At 33.9% G+C, this 21,042-nt stretch overlaps 1 protein-coding gene across 4 annotated transcripts in view; it reads right to left on the bottom strand.

The window, feature by feature from the left end:
- The window catches only part of ZPBP (zona pellucida binding protein), a 135,675-nt gene that overhangs the window by 85,123 nt on the left and 29,510 nt on the right, over positions 1–21,042 (bottom strand). For all 4 annotated transcript variants that reach the window (XR_011499064.1, XR_011499080.1, XM_044778190.2 and 1 more), the window contains exon 5: positions 16,770–16,988. Coding sequence is in view for 2 of the 4 variants with exons in the window: in XM_044778190.2 (XP_044634125.2) it covers positions 16,770–16,988 (219 nt within the window). In the remaining 2 variants the exon portion in view is untranslated. The remainder of the gene's footprint in view (positions 1–16,769; positions 16,989–21,042) is intronic.

The following is a 21,042-nucleotide window of genomic DNA, read 5'->3' as shown; positions in this document are numbered from 1 at the left end:
TTGGGAGAAGAAGGGATAAACTCAGTGAAAATGTCAATAAATAATTGGAAAATAAAAAAGAACCAATCAGAAATGAAGAATACAATAATTGAAATGAAAAATTGACTAGAGGGAATCAATAGCAGAGTTGATAATACAGAAGAATGGATAAATAAGCTGGATGAAAGTCTAAAGGATATCACTCAAGCTCATCAGATAAAAGAAAAAAGAATTAAAAGGAACAAGGACAGTCTAAGAGGCCTTTGGGACAACATCAAGTGCAAAGGGGCAGAGAATGTATCTGAAGAAATAATAGCTGAAAACTTTCCTAACCTAAGGAAGGAAACAGAAATCCAGGTACAGGAAGCACAGAGAGCACCAAACAAGATAAACTCAAGGAGGTATACACCAAGCCACGTTATAATTAAAAGGTCAAAAATTAAAGATAAAGAGAGAATCTTGAAGGCTGCAAGAGAAAGGCAACAAGTTACATACAAAGGAAACACCATAAGGCTATCAGCTGTCTTCTCAGCAGAAAGTTTAAAGGCTAGGAGGGAGTGGTATAATATATTTAAAGTGCTGAAAGGAAAAAAAACTATAGCAAACAATACCCTACCCATCAAGGTTGTCAATCATAATGGAAGAAGAGAGAAAGTTTCCCAGAAAAGCAACAACAAAATGAGTTTATCACCAAGAAACCGGTCCTACAAAAAATGATAAAGTGACTTATTTAAATGGGAAAGAGAAGATCACAAATAGGAATAAGAAAAATATGAAGAAGAAAACCAATAAAATCACTGGTACAGGCAAATATACAGTAAAGGTAGCAGATCAACCACCTATGAAGCTACTATGAAGGTCAAAAGACAAAAGTACTAAAATTATCTATTTCCAGGACAGACGGTAATGGACACACACACACACACAAAAAAAAAGTAGTTAGATATGCTATCAAGAACAAAATGTGGGAGAAAGGGAGGAAAACAGTAAAGCTTTACCAAGAAGTCAAACTAATGAGACCATCAACTTAATATAGACTGCTATATACATGGGTTATTACATATGAACCCCATGGTAACAATGAAACGAAAATCTATAATAAATACACAAACATTAAGAGAAAGGAACCCAAACATAATACTAAAGCAAGCAATCAAACCACAAATGAAGAGAGCAAGGGAAGAAGAAAGAGAGAAGAACTACTAAAACACCCAGGAAAATAAGTAACAAAATACTAATAAGTATATACTTATCAACAGCTACTTTAAATGTCAATGGACTAAATGCCCCAATAAAAAGGTATAGGTGTCTGATTGGGTAAAAAAACAAGACCCACCTATATGCTGCATACAAGAGACATACTTCATACCTAAAGACACTCACAAACTGAAAGTGAAGGATGGAAAAAGATACTCCATGCAAATGGCAATGAAAAGAAAACTGGGGTAGCAATATGTACATCAGAAAAATAAGCCTCAAACAAAAACTGTAACAAGATACAGAAAAGCACACTACATAAGATAAAGGGAAAAATCCAACAAGAGGATATTAACACTTGAAAATATCTATGCACTGAACATAGGTGCACCTAAATATATAAAGTGAGTATTAACAGATATAAAAGGAGAAAAAGACAGTAACTCTACAAAAGTTGGGGACTTAGTAACACTCTACTTACACCAATGGACAAATCATGCAAAAAGATTAAGAAGGAAACACTGGCCTTAAATGACACATTAGACCAGATGAACTTAGTAGATATATATACAGAATATTCCATCCCAAAATCGCAGAATAGACATTCTTTTCAAATGCACATGGAACATTTGCCAGGGAAGATCACATATTAGAACACAAAACAAGTCTCAATAAATTTAAGAATACTGAAACAATACCATGCATCTTTTTCGACCAAAACAATATGAAACTAAAAATCAACTACAGGAAGGAAATCAGAGAAGCCACAAATATGTAGAGATTAAACAAAATGCTACTGAAAAATGATTGGGTCAATGAAGAAATCAAAGGAGAAATCAAAAAATACCTGGAGACAAATGAAAATGAAAATATGACATGTCAAAATTTATGGGATACAGGAAAAGCAGTTCTAAGAAGGAAGTTTATAAGAATATAGGCCTATTTCAATGAACAAGAAAAAGTTCAAATAAACAATCTAACAGTGAACCTAAAAGAAATAGAAAAAGAAGAATAAACAAAGCCCAAAATCAGTAGAAGGAAGGAAATAATAAACATCAGAGCAGAAAAAAATTAAATAGAGACTAAAATGCAATAGAAAAAAATCAATGAAACGAAGAGCTGGTTCTTTGAAGAGATAAACAAAATTGACAAACTTTTAGCTAGACTCACTAAGAAAAAAATGTCTCAAATAAAATTAGAAATGAAAGAGGAGAAATTACAATGGACACCTCAGAAATACAAAAGATTATTAGAGAATACTATGAAAAGCTATACGCCAGCAAATTGGATAATCTATAAGAAATGGATAAATTCTTAGAATCATACAATCTTCCAAAACTGAATCAAGAAGAAATAGGGAATTTGAATAAACCAATCATCAGTAAGGAGATAGAAAGAGTAATCAAAAACCTCTCAAAAAATGAAAGTCCAGGACCAGACAGCTTCCATGGTGAATTCTATCAAACGCTCAAAGAAGAATTAACGTATATCCTTCTCAAACTTTTCCAAAAAGGAGGGGAAGCTTCCTAATTCATTCTATGAAGCCAATATTACCTTGATACCAAAAGCAGACAGGGACAACACAACACAACAAAATTACAGGACAATATCATTGACAAACAGCAACGCAAAATCCTCAACATAATGCTAGCGAATCAAATACAATATATGAAAAACATCCTACATCATGATCAAGTAGCACTTATTCTACAGAGGCAGGGAAGGTTCAACATCCACAAATCAACCAGCATGATACACCATATTAACAAAATGAAGAATAAAAATCACATGATCATCTGAAAAAATGCAGAGAAAGCATCTGAAAAGATCCACCATCTGTTTATGATAAAAGGACTGAATAAAATGGGTATAGAAGGACAGTACCTCACCATAATAAAGGCCACATATGACAAACCCACAGCTAATATCATTCTCCCCGGAGAAAAACTGACAGCTATGCCTCTAAGAACAGGAAGCAAAGATGCCACTTTTACCACTCTTATTTAACATAGTATGGCAAGTCTTAGCCAGAGAAATCAAGCTAGAAAAAGAAATAAAGGGATCCAAATTGGAAAGGAAGAAGTAAAATTGTCACTATTTACAGATGACATGATTTTATATATAGCAAACCCTAAAGAATCCACTACAAATTTTTAGAAATAATAAATGAATATGGTCAAACAGCTGGATACAAAATCAACATACAAAAATCAGCTGCATTTTTATACATTAACAACAAAGCAGCAGACAGAGAAATTGAGAATGCAATCCCATTTACAACTGCAACAAAAGGAGTAAAATACCTAGGAATAAATTTAACCAAAGAGGTGAAAGATCTGCACACTGAAAACTATAAAATATTGTTGAAAGAAATTGAAGAAGACAAAAGAAATGAAAAGCTATCCTGTGCTCTTGGATTGGAAGAATTAACATAGTTAAAATGTCCATATTTTTTACATCACTCTACACATTCAATAAAATCCCGTTTAAAGGTCCAACAACATTTTTCACAGAAATATAACAAAGAATCCTAAAATTTATATGGAATAACAAGACACCAAATAGCTAAAAGAGTAAAAAGAACAAAGCTGGAGGTATCACATTCCCTGATTTTAAAATATACTACAAAGGTATAGTAACCCAAACAGCATAGTACTTGTGCAAAAATAGACACACAGATCAATGGAACAGAATTGAGAGCCCAGAAATAAACCCACACATATATGGACGGCTAATTTTCAATAAAGGACCCAAGAACATAGAATGGAGAAAGGAAAGTCTCTTCAATACATGGTGTTGGGAAAACTGGATAGCCACATGCAAAAGAATGAAAGCAGATCCCTATCTTTCACCATACACAAAAATTAACTTCAAATGGATTAAAGACTTGAATGAAGGCCTGAAACCATAAAAATTGTAGAAGAAAACACAGGAAGTACACTCTTTGATATCAGTCTTAGCAGCATATTTTCAAGTATCATGTCTGACCAGGTAAAGAAAAGAATAGAAAAAATAAACAAATGGGACTACATCAAACTAAAAAGCTTTTGCACAGCAAAGCAAACAATCCACAAAACAAATGACAACCTAACAACCGGGAGAAGACTTTTGCACAACATATATTTGGTAAGGGGTTAATATCCAAAATATATAAAGAACTCATACAATGCAACAACAAAAAAACCAAACAACTTGATCAACAGATGTTTCTCCAAAGAAGATATGCAGATGGCCAACAGGCAGATGGACACATGTTCAACATCACTAATTTTCAGGGAAATGCAATCAAAACAACTACATAGCACCTCACTCCCATCAGAATGGCTATAATTAACAGGACAGGAAATAACAAGTTTTGGAGAGGATGTAGAGAAAAGGGAACTCTTATACACTGCAGGTGGGTATATAAACTAGTAAAGCCACTATGGGAAACATTACAGAGATTCCTCAAAAACTTAAGAATAGACCTACCATACAACCAAGCTATTCCACTGCTGGGTATTTATCCAAAGAACATGAAAACATGAATACGTAAAGACACATGGACCCTAAGTTCACTGCAGCATTATTCACAATAACCAAGACTTGGAGGACAGCTAGGTTCCCATCAAGGGAAGAATGGATAAAGATGTGGAATATATACACAATGGAATACTACTCAGCTGTAAAAACAGATGAAACCTGGACATTCATGACAACATGGATGGACTTTCAGGGTATTATGCTAAGCTAAATAAGTCAGGGGGAGAAAGCCAAATACAATACAATCTCACCCATAAATAGAAGGTAAAAACCAAAACATACAATCACATAGACAGAGAATGGATTGGTGGTTACCAGAGGGGAAGGAGGAGGAAGAGGGTAAAATGGGTAATCAACTACATGTGTATGGTGATGGACCGCAATTAGTCTCTGGGTGGTGAACTTGATGTAATCTACACAGAAATTGGAATACAATGATCTACACCTGAAATTTATATAATGCAATAAACCAATGTTACCACAATAGAAAATAAGTAAATGGATTAAACTCTCAAAAGACATAGATTAGTAGAATGAATAAACAAATATAATCCAACTATATGCTGTATACAAGAAGCTCACTTTACATACAAAAACACAAATACACTGAAAGTGAAACGATGGAAAAAGATATTCCATGTAAACAGTAATCAAAAGAGAGCAGGGATGGCTATATTAATATGAGAGGAAATAGACCTAAAATCAAAAAATTGGTAGAAGAGACAAAGAAGGACATTATATATTAATAAAAGGTTAAATACAGCAAGAATATGTAATGGTTATAAACATTTCCATACCTAATGTCAGACCATGAATATTTTTGAAGCAAAAACTGACAGAATTGAAAAGAGAAATACAAAGTGCCTACGATAATAGTTGGAGAGTTCAATACTTCATAATAATAGATAGAATAACTAGACAGAAGATAAGCAAGAATACAGAGGACTTAAACAACACAATAATAACCCCAGGACTAGATGACTTCAATGATGAATTCTAACAAAAATTTAAAGAATTATCACAAATCCTCCTCAAACTTTTTCAAAGAGTTGAAGTGGAAGAAACACTTCCAAACTCATCCTATGAGGCCAACATTACCCTGACAAAAGCCAAAGACACTATAAGAAGACTACAGATCAATATCCTTAATGAACATTGACACAAAACTCCTTCAAAAAAAATACTAGCACACTGAATTCAAGAGCACATTAACAAGATTATACACCAAGAAGTGGGATTTATTGCCAGAAGGCAAAGATAGATCAACATAAAAATATCAATCCTTGTAATACACCAAATTAACAGATTAAAGGGAAAACAGAACCAGCTCTGATGGCCTAGTGGTTAAAGTTCAGTGCTGTCACTGCTTCAGCAGCCTGGGTTCATTTCTTGGTCATGGAAACACACCAACTGTCTGTCAGTTGCCATGCTGTGCCAGCAGCTTACATAGAAGAACTATAAGCACTTACAACTAGGATAAACAACCATGCACTCGGGCTTTGGGGAGAAGAGAAAGAAAAAGAAAAGGAAGACTGGCAAGAGATGTTATCTCAAGAAGAATCTTTCCCTTCCAAAAAAAATAAAAAGGGAAAATAAACCCACATGATCATCTAATTTGATACAGAAAAAGCATTTTACAAAATTCAACATTCTTTCATAAAAAAATACTCAATGACATAGTAATAGGAGGAAAATAACTGCAACATCATAAAAGACATACATAAAAAATCCACAGAGAACATAGTATTCAGTGGTCAAAAACTGAAAGCTTTCCTCCAAGATCAGGAACAAGGCAAGGATGTACACTTTTGCCATTTGTATTCAACATAGTACCACAAGTTCCAGCCAGTGCAATAAGGCAAGAAAAAAGAAGTAAAATTATTTCTGTTCACAGATGATACGATCTTATATGCAGAAATAAAGATTCCACACTCAAATCAGTTGCATTTCTAAACACTACAATGAACAGCTTGGAAAGGAAATTACAAAAATAATTCCATTTAAAATAGCATTAAAAAGAACAAAATACTTAGGAAGTAATTTAGCCAAGGAAGTGAAAGACTTACACCATAAGAACTACAAAGCATTGCTAAAAGAAATGAAACAAGACATAAATAAACAAAATTTCATCCTCTGTTCACAGGTTAGAATATTTAATATTGCTAAGCTGTCAATACTAGACAAACCAATGCAGAGATTCAATGCAATACCTATCAAAATTCCAAAGACGTTTTTTGCAGAAATAGAAAAACCCACCCTAAAATTCATATGGAATCACAAATGACTTTGAATAGCCAAAACACGCTTGAAACAGAACAAAGCTGACAGCATCAAAATTCTTGATTTAAAAATTTACTAGAAAGTTACAGTAACCAAAACAGTGTGGTACTGGCATAAAGACAGACATATAGACCAATTGAACAGATAGAGAACTCAGAAATAAGCTCTCATATATATGGTCAAATGATTTTTGACAACAGTGCCAAGACTATTCAATGGGGGAAAGGACAGTCTCTTCAACAAATGGTGCTAGGAAAACTGGATATCTACATGCAAAAGAATGAATTTGGAACTTTACTGAACACCATATACAAAAATTAACTCAAAATGGATGAAAGACCTAAATGTAAGAACTAAAACTACAAAACTCTTAGAAGAAAACATAGGGCAAAAGCTTCACGGCATTTAATTTAGCAATGATTTCTTGAATATGACACTAAAGGTACAGGCAACAAAAGAAAAACAGACAAATGGACTTTATAAAAGTTTGAAAAATTTGTGCATCAAAAGACACTATCAACGGAGTTAAAAGGCAACCTACAGAATGTGAGAAAATACTTGCAAATTATATATCTGATAAGGGATTAATACACAGAACATATGAAGAACTCCTAAAATTCAACATAAAAAACAAACACCGCAATCCAAAAATGGAAAATGGACTTGAATAAACATTTCTCCAAAGAAGATGTACAAATGGCCAATAGTTCATTAAAATATGTTCAACATCATTAATTACCAGGAAAATGCAAATCAAAACTATAATGAGATACCACTTCATACCTATTAGGATGGTTACTATGAAAACAAAAGAAAATAATCAGAGTTGATGAGGAAGTGGTGAACTGGAACACCTGTGCACTGTTGGTGGGAATGCAAAATGTTCTAGCTGCTATGGAAAAAGGTATAGCAGTTCCTCAAAAAAGTCAAAATAGAAATACCATATGACCTGGAAAATCCACTTCTGAGAATATACATAAAATAACTCAACATAGGGTCTCAAAGAGATATGTGTACACCCATAAGCACCATTATTTACAATAGCTAAATGTGGAAACAACCTAAGTATCCACTGACAAATGAATGGATAAGGAAAATGATGTATATATGGACAATGAAATATATCCAGGCTTAAAAAGGAAGGAAATTCTGACATATGTCAAAACATGGATGAAGCAGGAGGATTTTATGCTAAATGAGATAAGCCAGTCACAAAAAGACAAATACTGTATGATTCCATTTCTATGAGATATGTAGTTAAAAATCACAGAGATAGAACACAGAATGGTGGATGCCAGGGACTTTGGGGAGAATAGGGACTTATTGTTTAATGGATATAGATAATCAATTTCCAAGATGAAAGTGTTTTGGAGATGGATGCTTCTGAGATTTACACAACATCATGAATGTTTTTGATACCACTTAACTGTATACTTGTAATGGTTTGGATAAATTTTATATTATGTGTATTTTACCACAATAACAAATGGAAAAAATGTTTAAATAATTAAATTGGACTTCTCTTCAGAAACCATGCAAGAATAGAGTAAATAAATTTAAATAAACCAGTGAAAGAAAAAAATGCCACGAAACTAAAATACTGAATCCAGTGAAATTATCCTTCAAAACTGAAGGAGAAATAAAGACTTTCTCAGACAAACAAAAATTGAGAGACTTAGCCACCAGAAACCCTGCTTTGCAAGAAATGTTAAAAGAAGTTATTCATAGAGAAGGAAAACAATTAAACAATTGAACAATTAAATAAATGACAGCATTGCTATAAGGGAAGGAGGATGAATTTCAGAATTCTATGCTACAAGGTACTTGCACTACCTATGAAATGGCAGTGTTATTTGAAAGCGGACTTGGATTAGTTGTAAATATATAATGAAAACTCAAGGGCAACTACTTAATAAAGTAAAAAAGAAATTATAATTGAGAAAAAAGTAAAATTATATAAATTCTTGATTAAACCAGATAAGGCAGAAAAAGCGGAAGACAAGAAAGAAAGGGGTAACAAATACAAAACAGTAACAAATATGGTAGATGTTAATCCATCTCCACCAATAGTCACTTTAAAAGTTAATGGTTAGGGGCTGGCCCCGTGGCCTAGTGGTTAAGTTCGCGCACTCTGCTGCAGGCGGCCCAGTGTTTCGTTGGTGTGAATCCTGGGCACGGACATGACACTGCTCATCAAACCACGCTAAGGCGGCGTCCCACATGCCATAACTAGAAGGACCCACAATGAAGAATATACAACTATGTACCGGGGGGCTTTGGGGAGAAAAAGGAAAGAAATAAAATCTTTAAAAGAAAAAATGTTAATGGTTAAATACACCAATGACTGTCAGAATGAATTTTAAAAAAAGACCTAATTATATCTTGTCTAGAAGAAACCCACTTGAAACATAAGGATACTGATAGATTAAAAGTAAAGAAGTAGAGAAAAATATACTATGTGAACACTAATCAAAAGAAAGCTGGAACAGCAATATTAATTTTAGACAAATCAGACATCAGGGAAAGAAAAATTATCACAGATAAATAAGGTCAATATAATGATAAAGGTGTCGATTTTCCAAGAAGACATAACAACCCTTCATGTGTATTAACCTAATAACACAGTGTCTAGACATGTGAGGCAAAAACTGATAGAACTGCAAAGAAAAACAGGACAATCCACTAAATGTAGATGGAGATTTAAACCTCCCTCTATCAGTAATTGACAAATCCAGAAGGTGAAATATCAGTAAGGACACAGTTGAACTGAAGAGCACCATGAATCAACTAAATCCAACTGACAATCATGAAATATCTTATACAACAGAAGAACACAAATTCTTCTCAAGCTCACACAGAACATTCACCATGACAGACCACATTCTGGACCATTAAACACATTTTGAAAAATTTTAAAGAACAGAAATGATGCAATGTATGCTCTCAGACTACAATAGAATTAAACTAGAAATCCATAACAGGAATATAGATGGAAAATCCCAAAGTATTTGGACATTAAATAACAGATTACTACATAAAACATGGGTCAAAGAAGAAGTCCCAAGAGAAATTTTAAAATATTTTGAACTAAATGACAGTGAAAATACAACTTACCAAAATTTGTAGGATGTAGTAAAGACTGTACTTAGAGAGAAATTTACATTATTAAATTCATATATTAGAAAAAACATTAAAATTCAATAATTAAAGCTCCTACCTTAGAAAACTAACAAAAGAACAAATTCGATCAGAAGAAAACAGAATTATAAAAATAAATCAATAAAATTAAAACAGGAAATCAGTGCAGTAAGAGAATATTAATGCAATCAAAACTAGCAGAACGAGCTAGCAGAAAAAAGGAAATAATGCACAGTAGAACAGATATAAACAAAAGAGAGAACAGAAAAAATAGAGAAAGTGAAGGAAAACAAAAGTTGGTTCTTCGAAAAGATCAACAAAATTGATAAACTCTTAGGCAGACTAATAGAAAAAGAGAAACTGAAATAGGGACATTACTACCTATATACCTTTCGTAAATAAAAAGGATTGTAAGAAAATATTATGCACAATTATATGCCAAAAAATTAGATAACCTATATGAAACAGATGAATACATAAACTACCTAAACTGACTCAAGAAGAAACACAAAGTACGAACAGGCACATAACAAATAAAGAAGTCAGATCAGTAGTTAAAAACTTCCCAAAAAAGAAAAGCCCAGGACCTGATGGCTTCAGTGGTGAATTCTACAAGACTTTAAAGAATAACTCAATCTCTTCCAAAAGTATAGAATAGGCAGTGACACTTCCTAATTCGTTTCATGAGACCAGAATTCCCTGATACCAAAGCCAGATGATGACATCACAAGAAAAGAAAACCCTGGGCCAACCGCCATTATAAATGCAAATATTCTCAATAACATAATAACAAACCAATTCCAGCAGCATACTAAAAGAAGGACCAAGAATATACCTTGACCAAGTGGGATATATCCCAGGAAGGCAAGGGCAGTTCACCATTGGAAAATCAAAAATTATAAATATACCCCATTCATAGAAGGAAGGGAAAAAACACATGATCACTTCATTTGATACATATCTTGCAAAATCCAACACCCATTCATCATAAAAACACTCAATAAACTAGGAACTGAAAAGAACTGCTTCAACTTCATACAGAGTTTTTATGAAAAACCCATGGCCAATATCATATTCAATAGTGAAAGACTTCAGTTTTCCCCCTAAGATCAAGAACAATTCAAGGATGTCCACTTTTGCCACTTCTACTGAACAGTATACTGGACATTCTAGCAAGAGCAATTTCAGAAGAAGAAGAGATAAAAGTTATCCAAATTGGAAAGGAATACATAAAACTATTGTTATCCTCAGATGACATGACTTCCAGACGAAAATACTAAAAATTCCAAGCACAAAAACCCCCGACTATTAGAACTAGTAAACTAATTCAACCAAGATGCAGAATACACACAAAAATCAATGAATTTCTACATACTAGCAATGAATGATGTGAAAAAGAAATTAAGAAAATTATTGCACTTAAAATAGCATAAAAAAGAATAAAACATGCAGTAATAAAATTATCAACAGCTATAAGACTCTACACTGAAAAGTGCAAAACACTGATGAAAGAAATTAAAGAAGTCTGCTATAATATGAATATTTAGGTCCCCCTTCCAAATTTATATGTTGAAATCTTAATGCCCAATGTGACAGTGTTAGGAGACGGGGATCTCTGGAAAGTGCTTAGGTCATGAGAATGGAGCCTTCATGAATGAGATTAGAGATCTTACAAAAGAGACTTCAGAAAGATCCTTAGCTCCTTCTGCTATGTGGGGATATCATGAGAAATCTGAAATCCTGAAGAGGGCCCTCAGTAAACATGCTGGCATCCTGATTTCAGAATTCCTGCTTCCAAAAATACGAAAAATAAATTTCCATTGTTTATAAGCTACCCAGTCTGTAGAACTTTGTTACAGCAGACCAACAGACTATGACAAAGTCCTAAACAAAGGCAAAGATATCTTGTGTTCATGGATTGCAAGACAATATTGTTAAGGTGGTAATATTATCCAAACATATCTACAGATTTAATGCAATCCCTATCAAAACCCCAATGGCCTTGTTTGGTAGAAATGGAAAAGCAGATGCTAAAAATCATATGGAATTGCAAGCCAAAACAATTCTGAAAAGGAAGAACAAAACTGGAAGACCCCCATTTCCTAATTTCAAATCTGACTACACTGCTACTATGAAAAGGTTATGATCAAAACGGTGTGGTGCTGCCATAAGGAAAGGCATACAGATCAATGAAATGGTTTTAAGAGTTCAGAAGTAAACCCATATGTGTGTGGCTAACTGATTTTCAAAATGGGTGCCATGACAATTCCATGGGGAGAGAAGAATCCCTTCAAAAAATGGTGCTGGGACAACTCGACATTCAAAAGTATGAGGTTGGACCCTATTTCACAGTATATACAAAAATTAACTCAAAATGGACCATAGACCTACATGTAGGAGATAAAACTTCAAATCCTTGGAAGAAAGTAAAGGGGTATACATCAAGAAAAAAGATCCCAAATAAACAATCCAACGTTACACCTCAAATAACTAGAAAAAAGAAAAACATACTAATCCCAACATTCACAGAAGAAAGGAAATAATAAAGATTAGAGCAGAAATAAATGAAATAGATAGTAGGAAAAAAACATAAATTATTAACGAAACCAAGAGTTGGTTCTTCAAAAATATGAACAAAATTGACAACCTTTAGCTATACTAACCAAGAAAAAAGAGAGAGGATCCAAATAAATAAAATTATAAACGAAAGAAGAGACATTACAAATGATACCACAGAAATACAAAGGATCATGAGACAACTATGAATAACTATATACCAAAAATTGGACAACCTAGAAGAAATGTATAAATTCCTAGAACCATACAACCTACCAAGGCTTAATCATGAAGAAACAGAAAATCTGAGCAGTTCAATAACGAATAAGGAGATTGAATCAATAATCAAAAACCTCCCAAAAAAGAAAATCCCAGAACCAGATGACTTCAATGGTAAATTCTACTAAACATTTAAAAATTAATGTCAATCCTTCTCAAACTTTTCCAAAAAATTGAGGAAGTGGTAAAATGCCCAAACTCATTTTATAAGGCTGGTATTACCCTGATGCCAAAGCCAGACAAGGATACTACAAGAAAAAGAAACTGCAGGGCAATATCCCTTATGAATATAGATGGAACAATTCTCAACAAAATACTAGTAAACCAAATTCAACAGCACATTAAAAGCATCAAATACCATGATCAAGTGGGATTCATCCCCAGGATAAAAAGATGGTTCAACATGCAAATCAACAAATATGAGATACATCATACTAATAGAATGAAAGTTAAACTCACTTGACCATCTGAACAGATCCAAAAAAGTATCTGACAAAATTCAATATCTATTCACAAAACAAACTCTCAAAAAATTGGCTATAGGGAGAACGTACCTCAATATAATAAAGGCTACATATGACAAGCTCACAGATAATATCATACTCAATGGTGAAAGGTTGAAAGCTTTTTCCTCCTAAAATCAGGAATAAAACAAGGGAGCCCACATCTACCATTATATAACATAGTACTGGAAGTGCTAGCCGGAACCATCAGGCAAGAAAAAGAAATAAAAGACATCTGAATCAAAAAGGAAGAAGTAAAGTTGTCTCTGGCAGCAGCAGAAGCGATCTTATACAGAGAAAATCCTAAAGACTCCATTGTAAATCTGCTAGACCAAGTAAACAAATTCGGTAATGTTGCAGGATACAAAATAATCATACAAAAGTCAGCTGCATTTCTATACAGTAACAACAAATTATCTGAAAAGAAATAAAGAAAACAATCCCATTTATAATACCATAAAAATCAATAAAATACTTAGGAATAAATTTAAACAAGGAGGTAAAAGATTTGTACACTGAAGACGACACAAATAAATGGAAAGATATCTCAGGTTCATGGACTGAAAGAATCAATATCGCTAAAATGTCCACATAACCCAAAGCAATATACGGACTCAATTCAACCCCTATCAAGATTCCAATGGCATTTTACACAGAAATAGGAAAAAATCCTAAAATTCATATGGAACCACAAAAGACCCTGAGGAGCCAATGCAGTCCTGAGAAAGAAAAAAGCTGGAGGCATTACACTTCTAACTTCAAAGTATATTCAAAGGTATAGTGATCAAAATAGTATGGTAATCTACAAAAATGGTATTGGGAAAGCTGGATATTTGTAGGCAAAAGAATAAAACAGGACCCATATCTTACACCCCTAACAGAAATTAACTTAAAATTTATTAATGACTTAAATGTTAAGACCTAAACCATAAAACCCCTAGAAGAAAACATAGGGGAAAAGCTCCTTGACAGTCGTCTTGGCAATAACTTTATAAATATGACACCCAAAGCACAAGCAATGAAAACACAAGGAAGTAAGGGACTACATCAAACTAAAAAGCTTCTTCACAGAAAAGAAATAATCAACAAACTGAAAAGGCAACCTATAGAATGGCATAAAATATTTGCAAACCACATGTTTGATGAGGTGTTAACATCCAAAATATTTAAAGAACTTATACAAGTTAAAAGCAAAAAACAAATAATCCAATTAAAAATGGAAAGTACCCAAATAGATATGTTTTCCTAAGAAGATATTCAAATGGCCAACAGGTATATGAAATGGTGCTGACCATCACTAATCATCAGGGAAATGAAAATAAAAACCATGAGATATCACCTCACACCTGTTTAAATGACCATTATGAAAATGACAAGAGATAACAAGTGCTGGTGAGGATGTGGAGAAAATGCAACCCTTGTGCACTGTTGTTGGGAATATAAGTTGGTACAGCTACTTGGAAAACAGTAGAAAGTTTCCTAAAAAAAAAAAAAAAATAGAACTATCACATGATCCAGCAATTATACTTCTGGATATGGATCCAAAGAAAATTAAATCACTATTTCATAAAGATATCTACACCCCCACGTTCACTGCAGCATTATTTATAAGAGCAAAGGCATAGAAACAATCTAAGTGTCCACTGACAGAAGAATGGATAAAGAAAACGTGATATATACATACAATGGGATATTATTCAGACACAAAAGCAAAGGAAATTCTGCCATTTGCGACGATGTGGATGAACCTTGAGGGTATTTTTCTAGGTGAAATAAGTCAGACAGAGAAAGACAAATACTCTATGATGTCACTTATATGTGGCCTCTACAAACACGGAACTCATAGAAACAGAACAGACTGGTGGTTACCAGGGGCAGGAGGTGGGGAAATGGATGTAAGTGGACAAAGGGTATAAACCTCCAGTCATAAGATGAATAAGTTCAGGGATGGAATGCAGAGCATGGTGAGTATAGTCAAAAATATTATATTGTATATTTGAAAGTTGCTAAAAGAGTAGCTTTTAAAAGTTCTCACCACAAAAATAATAATAATAAACTGTAACTATATGAGATGATAAAATTTGTTAACGCTCATTGTGGTAACCATTTTGCAACATATACATATACAAATCTCTACGTTTTACACCTTACACTTACATAATGTTCTATGTCAACTATCTCAATAAAATTTGGAAAAAAATAAAAATCCGGCAAAAATTGAATAGACTTTTCTCCAAAAAAAATATACAAACAGCAAATAAGCCATGAAAAGATACTCAATATCACTAATCACTAGAGAAATGCAAATCAAGCCCACAATGCCTCATTTTTGTTGAATATCATCTCTTTTCTCTTACGAGTTCAAGTACACTTTCAGATTTTCTAAAGAATATGAAATGCCTATTAATAGCACCTATTAAACACACTGGGTACAAAGACCCCATAAGCCTTATGAATGCTAATGGTGAGTCCTTGAAGAGCTAAAGAAAGAGTTAGTCTCTGTGAAAATTTGTCTCAGGGGCTAGAAAATAACTCTCAAAGATTTTCTGGAGAAGAGAAAAGTAGTAAGGAAGATAAAAGATAGTGAAAATAGGGTTGAACTTCTCTTGTTCTTATCCCTTAAAGCTTCACATCTCTCACTCATGTCTAAAAATTCAATCTTAGATGGCCATAAAAAAGAGAAGGAAAATCAGAGAATTGAGTAAGTACAATCAAACACTGATAGCAGAGGAATTAAGGACAAAGAGTAAAGAAAGGAAAATAGCAGGCAATATCATTTGAGAAAAAAGAAAGAGGGGGTCCTATTACCACTGGGACCTATTAAAAACACATGGATGGTTATTCCTAAGTGCTCATTCATACAGGCCCTTTATAAATCTAAAGTCCTTAGATATGATGTCCAATTCTTTGTTTTCCAGAAAATATTGGGCCTCAACTATGTATTATTAGAAAAATCACCCTAACTTGTTAGAATGGTCCCTCTGGTCTATAATATTAAACCATCTTATTATAACTAGATGCTTTCACAATTAAATCTTTGCAAGTAAATAACATAATAGACATTCCTTAAACTAAATTCAATTCTATAGTAAATTATCATAGCAAGGTTTAAGTTATTTTAAAGTGCAAACTTTTCATTAAGCACATGATTCAGTAAAATTTTCTTTTGGGGGCTATAATAACTGAGTAGAGAACACAAAACATTCAGGTTTATAATATTTACATTCCAAAAATGCTGCTGGTAATTCACAACATGTCTTTAAAATAAGCTTTGTGTTCTCAATTTATTTCCCTTAAAGAACTGTATATACTTACCAGAAAATGTAAAGAACAATTCATTTTGCAAACCAGCTTTTTGCATTTTAACACGATGGCATTCAGACTTAAGTAAGGAAACTTCACACGAAAGGTCAAGAACCAATTTGCTTAAAATCTGAAGAAGTTTCTTCTCAAAAGAAATATTATAGATACTATTGCAGGGAGCTGCATGATAACGAGCTGTAAACTCATAAAAATATCGAGGCTCACGATAAGCTGTAAAAAATTAAACAGAATAACATAAAAACAATTATTTAAGCCATTCAAATATACTGCAACTACTCAAGAGAAATCATTATTCGGATACATATATATATGTAAATACATATATATATATATTTTTAATTTAACAAACACTTATGTAGCAGTTACTAAGTGACAAATTCTGGTATAGGCACTTCACAAATAGTAATTAATTTAAATCTCCTAACATCATTTAAAATTTGTATTATTTTTACATCCATCATGAGGAAATTGAGGGATAGAGGCATTATGTCACAAGTCCAATGCCTGCCTATGTTATCAAAAGTAAGATTCTAACCAAGAAGCCTGGCCCAGACCCTGTGCCCTTAACGGCTATATTATGCTGCCTCAAACTCAGGAATGAAAATTCTCTAAGTTCAGATATTCATCTTAGAAGAAATTAGTCATATTATTACCAACAAGACACCAAACAAAGTATATTTCTAACAAATCTGCGAGTTCTACTGAGTTTCATTACAACATCTAGAATTGAGAACAGTTTTTTCTTACCTATTTCAAAATCTCACAAAAATAACACAAAATATAAAAATGATAAGAAATCCGCAATAGGGGCTGGACCAGTAGTGCAGCAGTTAAGTGCGCATGTTCCGCTTCAGCGGCGAGGGGTTCACTGGTTCGGATCCCAGGTGCGGACATGGCACCGCTTGTCAAGCCATGCTGTGGTAGGCGTGACACATATAAAGTAGAGGAAGATGGACATGGATGTCAGTGCAGGGCCAGTCTTCCTCAACAAAAAGAGGAGGATTGGCAGATGTTAGTTCAGGGCTAATCTTCCTCCAAAAAAAAAAAAAAAAACAAGATTAAAAATAAAAAACAAAAAAAAAGAAATCCACAATAATACCAGAAATCAGAAAAGTTCACCTTCTAAGACAGGTAGGTCTACTGCTACTTCCATTAATCAAGGGGCCCTCCCTGCCTGTTTCTGGCACACACGCTGAGGAAATGTTCCCCATTTGAACTAAAGTGAGAGCAGCAACTGTCCACTTTTCTACCTACTCGTTTAAACCCAAATTAAGTGCACATACTGGGCTACTGTCAGTCCCTCTATTTAAGGGAGAGATCAGATAGCTTCTAATTGCTAAGAAAACTATCAATTTCATTTACAAATATGAATGAAAACTGCAGACTCTTCCACCCCAACTTTGGGGAAACCTAAGAGCCTTAAAGACAAGAAAATGAAAAAGCAAGGGAAAAGAGCCTAAAAGAAAATTAACATAGGAAGAATTAAGTAAGTTTTTAAAAAGTTAGCAGAAAATACATCCATAAAACTACTATAAAGCTGTTGCAGAAGAGGAATGATTGGTAAATATACAAATGTTTTTGAAGAATTAAAAAATTACTAAGATAATAATATTTAAAAAATTAATTGAAGAAATTTTTAAAAGGTTAAAAATCTAATTATATATTTGGAGACCAAGTAATGTAATTCTCACATACCATAGAGCAAAATTACAAGAGCAAAGTACAAGATAAGAGAGATCCCAGATAGCCAATATCAGACTGGAGCAGTTTCAGAAGAAGAGGACAGAAAAGAAGATAATAAAGGGACAAACAAGGAAAATGTTCTGTAAGCTTAGTGTCGCTATACCAAAAAATCCCATGCAATAGTGAATAAGAATACTGAAAATAAATGTCACATTGAGACACAAATTTTAAAAACCTATCATGCTTTTACTGAAACATCTATTGGAATATGATAAATAAATGTATATATTGATTTATATATTGATTATATCATGATTGATCATATCAAAGATGTGTGATGTGATATATCCAAGCACCACATAGAAGAGTGAACCTGGTCAGTGTTGGAAGCTGGAATGAGGCTCACAGTATGACTGAGGACAGAGTAAGCACTCCTCTGTCTACGGGATAAAAAAGAACTCTTTTTCTTTCCAGAAATCTGGGATACATCAAGCTATTGCCTTTGATAAAAAGAATTCTGAATACAAGCCAAAATATCCCCAAAATGCCCTCAAAAACTACATCAAAAGTATCCTCTTCTGGGGCCAGCCTGGTGGTACAGCGGTTACGTTTGGGTGCTCTGCTTCGGCAGCCCCGGGTTCACCGGTTCAGATCTCTGGTGCTGACCTATACACCGCTCACCAAGCCATGCTATGGCAGGTGTCCCACATATAAAAAATAGAGGAAGATGGGCACAAATGTTAACTCAAGGCCAATTTTCCTCAGCAAAAAGAGGAGGATTGGCAGCAGATGTTAGCTCAGGGCGAATTTTCCTCAAAAAAAAAAAAATCCTCTTTTGAAGAGAGCTTCTAATCTCTGGGAAAAGTACACATTAACATATACAGTAATTCAGGGTCAGTTTATGTGTATAAAAAGTTAACACAGGCTGGAGGCTGCTTGCAGGATTGGCCCTTGACTGGTAGTTTCCTACTCTGACAGGCACCTTTCCCTGTGAGATAAAACTGTTTACTGAGGAAATGAACCCTGCACCTTCTGGAGTCTGGAAGTTTTGTAGTTATCAGGCAGAGCGAGCCTACATAACTAGCTCCCAACCAACATTTGGATGCTGAGTCTCTAGCGGCTCTCTGGGCAGTAAGGGTACAGGGGTTACTAGATTTTCACTGCTGAAGAAGGAGCAGGCTCAATGCGACCTCACACAGGAAGGAGAGAGCACAGGAGGCCTATACAGGGATTTCTCCAGACTCTGCCATGCTGTTTGCCTTGCCGCTCCTACCATGTATCCTTCACCTTAGCTATGAGTACAACTCTATGCTGAGTTCCCCAAGTCCTTGTAGCATATCCCTGCAACAGCTTACAAACTAAAACCCTCAGATGAAAATCAGACGCTTTAAAGGAAACAAGACATGTGCAACTCCAGAAAAATGTGAATGATAAAAAAATGACAAAGATCTACAGCAGCTGTTCTCAAAAGTTTTGGTCTCAGTATCCCTTAACATTCTTAAAAATTACTGAGGACTACCAAATAACTTTGAAGTGAGTTATATCTATTAATATTTAGAGTACTAGAAACTAAAGGGAAAAAACTTTTTAAATGTTTATTAATTCATTTTAAAATAATAAAAACCTATTAAACAGTAACATAAAAAAATCTTTGGGATATAATAAATCTCTTTACAAAAGGAATCAGTGAAAAGAGTAGTACCGTGTTATATTTTGAAAATCTCTATAATGTCTGGCTGAATAGAAGTCAGCTGGAATTCTTCTACTTGTGTATGCGTTCAATCAAATGGAATGTGGTTGGTTTATTGCCTCACACAGATATGTGGATATTGGAAAGCATTTTATAACAGCCTTTTCAGATAATTGTGGGGGACTGTTTCATAGTAGTTTACCCACTTTAACTGTAAATGTCAACACAGTGAAAATGGTAAATAATATCCTAGTATAATTATAAAAATATTTTTCAGGGGCTGACCCCATGGCCAAGTGGTTCAAGTTCCTTCCACTCCGCTTTGGGGGCTCAGGTTGACAGGTTCAGATCCTGAGTGCAGACCCACTTCACTCATCAGCCAAGCTGTGGAGGCATCCTACATACAAAGTAGCAGAGGATTCACACAGATGTTAGCTCAGGGCTAATCATCCTCAAAGAAAAAATAAGAGGAAGATTGGCAATGGATGTTACCTCAGGGTGAATCTCCCTCACCAAAAAGAAAAACAATAATTAATTTAAAAATATAAATATATTTCACCTTACTGACCCCTTGAAAGGGTTTCAAGGACTCTCAGGGGTCCACAGACCATAATTTGAAAACCACTGATCTACACTCATAGTTAGATATTCAATGTGCTTAGAAATTGACAGAAACACAATAACTTAGAAAAAAGGCAAAATATATGAATAGAAAATCTCAAAAGAGACAATAAACACATAGAGAAAGATGCTCAGAGATACTAGTACTAAGGAAAATGCAACCATAACGCTGACATAGAATTTTATACCTACTATAGAGATAAAATAGCAATAATACCTATTTTAATGAAGGTTATAGGTACCTAAAAGTTTTCATATTTATTATGAAAA

This window comes from Equus asinus, chromosome 1, assembly GCF_041296235.1.
Source record: "Equus asinus isolate D_3611 breed Donkey chromosome 1, EquAss-T2T_v2, whole genome shotgun sequence".
NCBI classification, from domain to species: Eukaryota; Metazoa; Chordata; class Mammalia; order Perissodactyla; family Equidae; genus Equus; species Equus asinus.
The sequence above is the reverse complement of the archived record's forward strand: the minus strand, read 5'-3'. Positions and strand labels throughout refer to the sequence as shown.